The 6,938-nt window shown below is 34.9% G+C and overlaps 1 protein-coding gene across 1 annotated transcript; it reads right to left on the bottom strand.

The window, feature by feature from the left end:
• Positions 1–5: 5 nt before the first annotated feature.
• Positions 6–853, bottom strand: LOC118756054. Its single transcript, XM_036490847.1, has 2 exons — positions 741–853; positions 6–671 (listed from the first exon to the last, which is right to left on the bottom strand). Exons 1-2 carry the CDS (start codon positions 789–791, stop codon positions 6–8), a joined length of 717 nt encoding a protein of 238 aa, XP_036346740.1. The 5' UTR covers positions 792–853.
• Positions 854–6,938: the final 6,085 nt, after the last annotated feature.

The following is a 6,938-nucleotide window of genomic DNA, read 5'->3' as shown; positions in this document are numbered from 1 at the left end:
CACTCTTATGGCTTGTAAGCGTCGAAAAAGTTTGTATAATATTCTGCCTTCTTTTCGTCATCCTTCTCATTCGTAAACTTCGTGTACCAATCGATCAGTTTGGTCTCCTTTGCCTTTTGCTCTTCATTCAAACTTTCCAAATATTTTTCAATCGCCTTTTCGAATTTTCCCGACACCACTTTCAATTCGGCTCTCAAGTCCTCCTCAAACTTATCCGCACCGTTATCGATGAAAGCTTTTTGAACGGTTTTTGCTTGCTCCAATTCGGGTGGTATTTCATTGGCATCCTCCAATATGCTGGTGAATGTAATCAGCGAATCGAAAAGAGACAACATACCCTCAGCTTCGGCTGTATTCGGCTCGTGCGAGTTAGTATTAAGATAGTCGGCGATGCGGGTAATATTCGCCTGTAACGCTGGACTCTTTTCTGGAAGCGCTTCCAATTGGGCCAGAGCCTTCTTAAAAAGTGGACGACCATTTTCGGTAACATATTTAGCCAAACCAACTAAGTCAACGAGGGTTGTTGTCATCACTACCTGACGTGGCTTAAATTTCAGTGGAGACTCCTCTGAGGAGGATGAATTCGCCTTTTCGGGCACTGCCGTCGTTGTTTGCTTCCTTTCGACTGCTGCCTCGCCTGCTTCACGACGCATGCGTGGAACGGCTTGTGCCTGTATAAATTAAAGTAAAGTAAATATTAGTATCCCTACAATTTAGTTGTGGAGAAATTTTTAACGTACTTGCACCAGCAGACATGCGCTGACTATTACAATGATTAAGCCCCTTGACATTTTTGATATTTTGGTGCTCGTTACGGTAGCTACAGTTGAACTGAGGATTACAGCTCAACTTTTCACTTTATATACCCTTCGGAAATTGAAAATGCATGTTCTTATTATTGACATATATTATACTTATGTTTTAAGAAATTACTTTTCTTAGCTGCATTTCTAATCAAATATTCTTGCGAAAGTATCGACTCGGCTTTATTCCACTTAAGTGTTTACAAGTTCTTATCTTTTCATATAAACTTATATGTATACACATGTACATATGTATGTATGTACTTGCAGATTATTTGTACGCATTTGACTGCATGTTTTCATACATATATTTATTTTATTATCTTGTTTTACAAAGAAAGCGACTGATTATACAAATCTTGTTTAATAGAATTTACATACATAATAACAGTTGCATCGAAATATGCCTCTATGGCTGATCTTGATGGCTTGGGGATTATTCATACGATTTTCGACTTGACGACGAACTAAACCATTCACCAAGTCATTCGTCCCTTGGCTTTTTTCGATTTGATTTTTGATAACATAAGATGCCAATGCAGCCACATCCAGCATATTATAGAAAAGGGCCAATGGCCATCGCTGAGTACTGTGGCTTCGCACACGGGTGGATGGCATAGGAGTCTTACTTCACCTCATACCATTAGGAGCCACAAAAAAATTGGTTGGGTTATGTGAAGCTAAATTGCCCGTCCCCCTGTTCGTCGTCATCCGATTCTTCAGGATCGCTCTCCACGTCAAAACAGTTTTCATCCTCTACGTCAGGGGCATGTTCATCACAAACAAAATCATGATCGTCGTCGCCACCACTGTACGCTTTATGATCTGTAAATCTTACATGTTCTATGAGACGCACGTAATAATACGTACGCTGATCCTCTGGCATACTGCATAAATAATACCCATTTGTACATGTACATAAATATAAGTATATAAAATACAAATAGCAAAGCTTACTGGCCCAACATGATTGCTGAAAGGTATTCAAAGTTTCCGACATTGTGCTAATTTATAACTTTGCAAAAAAAGACGTACTAAAACCAAAACAGCTTATCTCGTGACCACGCTTGATCGCACTTTGATATGGACTAGCTGAATTTTTGAAATTCTTACGAATTGCTCGCATAACTAGCGGTATTTATATAGTTGTTGTTATTTTGCCCTCAAAGTTTGACAAGTCTGGCTAGACCTACGGTGTACGTTTGAGGTATAGGTTTAGTAAATTAGGAAATTAGGAATACGCATATATTTTTGAAATTTTGTTTTCCATCAACGCATTTAATATATTTGGTGAGGGTATCATAAATTCCTAGTTTTGTAGATGAATAATTTCTATAAGATAAAATGAGTTAAGGTTAGTTCAGGTCTGGCCAGATCTTGGTATACCCGTAAGGGTTAAAAACTCTTCGCCTTATCGATTAGTTCCGCGAAACCGATTTTCTGTAAATCAATTTTTTAATATTTCTCATCAAAGCAAATAACATTTACTTATAAGGCTTATAATGGCTACATAACATCAACGTATGCAAAAACCAGTTCTGTTTAGTATAAGAAAAACGCAAAAATTTTGTGACCAGTTTTAACATATTATTTTTGTTTTTATTCAATTTTGGTTATTTTTTTTTTTATAAAAATATAGTTCATTCCTAAATAAAGACCGTGCAAATCCAAGTTTCAAACTTTGTGCAATGTTCTAAAAAAATCAACAAACTTTCGTAAAATTTTCTAGCTTTTTTAATTAGATTTCCTAGATTATGAGTATGTAGTTTTGTAGCCCATTGAATTCTAGTAGAACAAATTACAAGTTTGAAATGGCTAAAAATTACGGTTGATTTTTCGAGTTTTTTTTGTCCCATTTGCTTCCATATAACGAATACACAAAATTTATTTTTATATGAAAGAAATCCGTAACATCCTCGACAAAAAAAAAAATTCTAAAAAATCAACCGTAATTTTTAGCTATTTGAAACTTGCACTAGAATTCTATGGGCTACAAAACTGCATACTCAGAATCTTGCTGGGAAATCTAATTAAAAAAGCCAGAAATGTTTACGAAAGTTTGTTGATTTTTTTTTTTAGAATATTGCACAAAGTTTGAATCTTGGATTTACACGAGGTTTGTTAAAGAATGAACAATATTTTTGTAAAAAATAACCAAAATTAAATAACAACAAACATAATATGTTAAAACTTGTCAAAATGCGGTGCGGCTATAATTATTTCGACCAATCTATATGTATATTCTACATCAGAGTACTCATAACTCCAACAAATCAAATTGTAAAAAAATAAAGTTAAAAGCGAATTTCTTAGTACTATTTTTTTTAAACCTAAGAAAGTATTTTCTAAAAAAATGGTGCTTTCCACTGTCATTGTAAAATTTGAAGTGTTAAGAATTTTTAGTTCCGGTCCGAATTTTATTATGAATGTTTTAAGAAAAATAGGCCAGAAAACGGCCATGAAGTCGGAACTAAGTTCTGAGGCTATGACATAAAATAAAATGCTAAATATAGCCTCAAAAAGGTTAATCTGGTCACACGGTGGGTATGTACTAGAACGGGGTAATTGTGGTCACTGATTTTTGGTGCAAAAAACGTAGATATATCATACTTTAATATCTTATTGTAAATGCCGAAAGTATGGCGAAAAATAAAAAACATCGAAATTGCTTTGCAAATATACTTTAGACTCAGAGTTGTATGGCGAACTTTTATTTTCTGGTATGGTCTAGTGTACATACACAAATAGTACTGCTACTATTTTCATACTAAAAGGATCATTGTAACTACAATTTATTTTAAAGCAGTTTTTATCAACAACATTGTAATGCAACAACGTCGCAAAAGCAATTTGAACTTTCAAGTGCATTATATGTGACAAAGAGAAGGGAAAAAGCGAAGTGCCAGAAGCACAATGGCGTAAGCGCAGTAGCATACTTTCAGGCGTATATATACATACATATATGTATATAGTACATATCCCGAAGGTAAAACCCAGTGGCCCTGCAATGCAACTAAAATTGAATTGCCCGATTTTGCAAATTGACAACACAAGGTCGAGTGTATTTGTGGAAAGTGAAACACAATGAGAATAAAAGCGAAAAATGAGAATCGAATTCGTGGAGTAGCAGCAAAGAAACTTGCATGCATTTGTGTACATATATACGTACATACATATATTTTGGTATATGCAATTATTATGCATTAGCTTGGTACTCAGTAATAAGAAGGATGGACACGAGAAGAGATTGAGAGAAATGAGGTCTTATAAACCAACTCAAATGACTTTTACTTACATACATACATAAAGAATGTACACGAAAAAAACTGGTCGCACATAACCAAGCATAGCTCGGTTAATCATAACATTAAAATAAAAATCGGTAGACACTTAAAAAGCTGGAAGCATTTTCCACCTTACTGCATCATTTCTTTTTAGTAACAAAAATCAGTGTAGAAACGAGGACCAAGAAAGAAATCGATCGCGAGTTAATATTGCGCAAAAAGCTGGAAAATCCCAGCATGTTCCATAACGACATCGCAAAAAAGCTAAAATTTCCAAAGTCTACCGTTACTTATGTGCTTAAAAAATACAATGAATGTTTATCTTTAAAAAGGAACCGTGGTAGTGGCAGAAAAAAAGGATTTGCTTGCGAAATTAAGGCAAAGGAAGTGTTATCTGCTTTTAAGAAAAATCCTGGACTTTCGGTAAGAGATGTCGGCAAAAAATTAAACATGTCGTCTTCGTATATACAAAAAGTATGCAAAACAGCAGGACTACGTTCTTACAAAGTGAATGCAGCACCTAATCGCAACGGTAAGCAAAATTTGTTGGCGAAACAACGTGCTCGGAAATTGTACGACAGTCTCATACAAAAATTTGGCTGTATTGTTATGGATGACGAATCGTACGTAAAAGCCGATTTTAAACAAATCCGGGGCCGCGAATTTCACACTGCAAATAAAAGAGGTAATGTTGCAGATAAATATAAAAACAAAAAGTTTGACAAATTTCCCAAAAAGTTTCTCATTTGGCAGGCAATTTGCCAATGCGGCTTCAAAAGTGATCCTTTTGTAAGCACTGGTACAATTAACCAAGAAATTTATGTTAAGGAGTGTCTGCAAAAGCGACTTTTACCTCTTATACGGCTTCATAAAGATCCAGTGCTTTTTTGGCCTGATCTCGCGATATGTCATTACGGAAAAATGGCTTTAGGATGGTAACATAGAAACAAAGTGTATTTTGTAGCAAAAGAGGTGAATCCACCTAATTGTCCAGAGCATCGGCCGATCGAAACCTACTGGGCCGTTATGAAATCCAAACTTCTTAAGACCCACAAAGCTGTAAAAAACGCACAACAATTCAAAAATAAATGGCAGCTGGTTTCCAAGGAAATCACTGAAACTTCTGTGCAAGGGCTAATGAAGGACATAAAGTCAAAATTGCGATCGTTTGCTTATTACAAGGAGAATTAACGAATTTCAATAAAACTAAGTTTAGATGTAAATATATGTAAATATCGTTGAATTCCATTAATATATTTATGTTTTAGAACGTTTTAACTGTGACCAGTTTTTTTCGTGTACATTCTTTATCTAAGTAGTAGAAAAGATGCAATGCAACCGGTAATATGTATATTACGAAGAATTCGTTGAGGAGGTAAGGAAATCTTGAAAATGACACAAAAATATGCGCCTCAGACAATCGGATCGTTTTTATATAGATACAATACTTAAATATTTTTAGACACACAAATAACCAATTTGCTTTAATATCTTCATCCGCGCAATCCCAATTTCCACTTGCAACAAGTGCGCACCACAAATTTATTTGCACAGCCACTTCTGCTTACGAGCGAAAAATGTGCCACCAACACAACCATAAATCCAATTTCTTACCACTTAGTGTCGGCAAATACCTTTAATGGCGAAATAAAAAATAAAAAAATAAAGCAAACGAAAAAAGTCGGCCAAGAGTGAGAAATGATCATGAAAATCAGGTCATAAGTAGAATTTTGTGGGCACTTATAAGGAGTTGAGCAGCACGTTTGTGTGGTGATGATGATAAAGACGCCAACGTTTAGCCACAAACCAAAAGAAATTCAACAGCCGCCACAGGTCGTTTTATGCTGGGCATGTTGACGTTTAAGAAGAGCAAAAAGTAACGAAATAGTTATTGCTGACCTTATAGCTTTTGCTGTAAGAATGCGAGGCAAAAAATTTAATACCGTAGATGTAAAAATAAACTCGTGTCTCTGTGTGTGCGTGATTTTGATCCTTACAGCAAAAACAAAACCAAAAACAAAAACACATAGCGTTAAAAGTCAACGGTGTAACTTCGTCCGTTCTAAGAGAACAACAAATACATTTCATGGCATCAAGTGGCACTTATTAGATGCTTTTAATAGCGAAATAAATATTATACGCGCGAAAACAAAGAGCAAGACGATGTGAAATTTCGCTAGTATCACACAGCGCTAATTCATTTAGCGCAGCCTCGGCTTGCCTGAATGCATATTGACTGAAATTGTGCCATTAGTAGCTGCTTTTCGGCAAGAAAGTGCTGGCTAAAATCGAATACTTAAGCGAAAGCCAACAACTGGCAGTTACAATAGAATATTTATTGCCGAGAGCCTCGAGCGACATTTAAGTTATTTGATTCAATTAAGTAAATCGCGCACTCAGTTTACAGTTTTTTTTGTGCAATTAAAAATAATTGAAGAAATAAAATTAATGTTAATGCGTTTAGCTTATGGATATTATATGTTTATGATATGATAAGTAAGGTTTGCGCATGATGAAAGTAATGCACGCATTCATAATTGTAAAATCAAGATACATATTATGTACCTCTGATAAATTAACAACAGTCCCTACAATTATTACAGAGTAGTCAGCTTCTAAGCTTCATGGCGACCTTAAGCTAAGAGAATCGATCATGTTTTCCCCCAAAAAGCTTTAGAGATATAAAATACTATAGTATTTTTCTTTGATTAAATTTATTTTAATTTAAAACTTAAGGCATTCGTAAACAATGATGTTTTATAAACCAATATATGTAATCAAAGTTACGGTTAAAAACTGCTGAACACTCTTATGGCTTGTAAGCGTCGAAAAAGTTTGTATAATATTCTGC

Source organism: Rhagoletis pomonella, unplaced genomic scaffold, assembly GCF_013731165.1.
Source record: "Rhagoletis pomonella isolate Grant_MI unplaced genomic scaffold, Rhpom_1.0 Rhpom_scaffold_08551, whole genome shotgun sequence".
Taxonomy (NCBI): Eukaryota; Metazoa; Arthropoda; class Insecta; order Diptera; family Tephritidae; genus Rhagoletis; species Rhagoletis pomonella.
Note: the sequence above shows the minus strand (reverse complement) of the source record. Positions and strands in the feature narration are given on the sequence as shown.

Bases quoted from the DNA above. Each gene is read 5' to 3' on its own strand.
- LOC118756054 (XM_036490847.1), bottom strand. From the start codon at position 791: ATGTCAAGGGGCTTAATCATTGTAATAGTCAGCGCATGTCTGCTGGTG. The intron at 672-740 runs GTACGTTAAAAA...TAATTTATACAG, and splicing joins GCGCATGTCTGCTGGTGCAA to GCACAAGCCGTTCCACGCAT.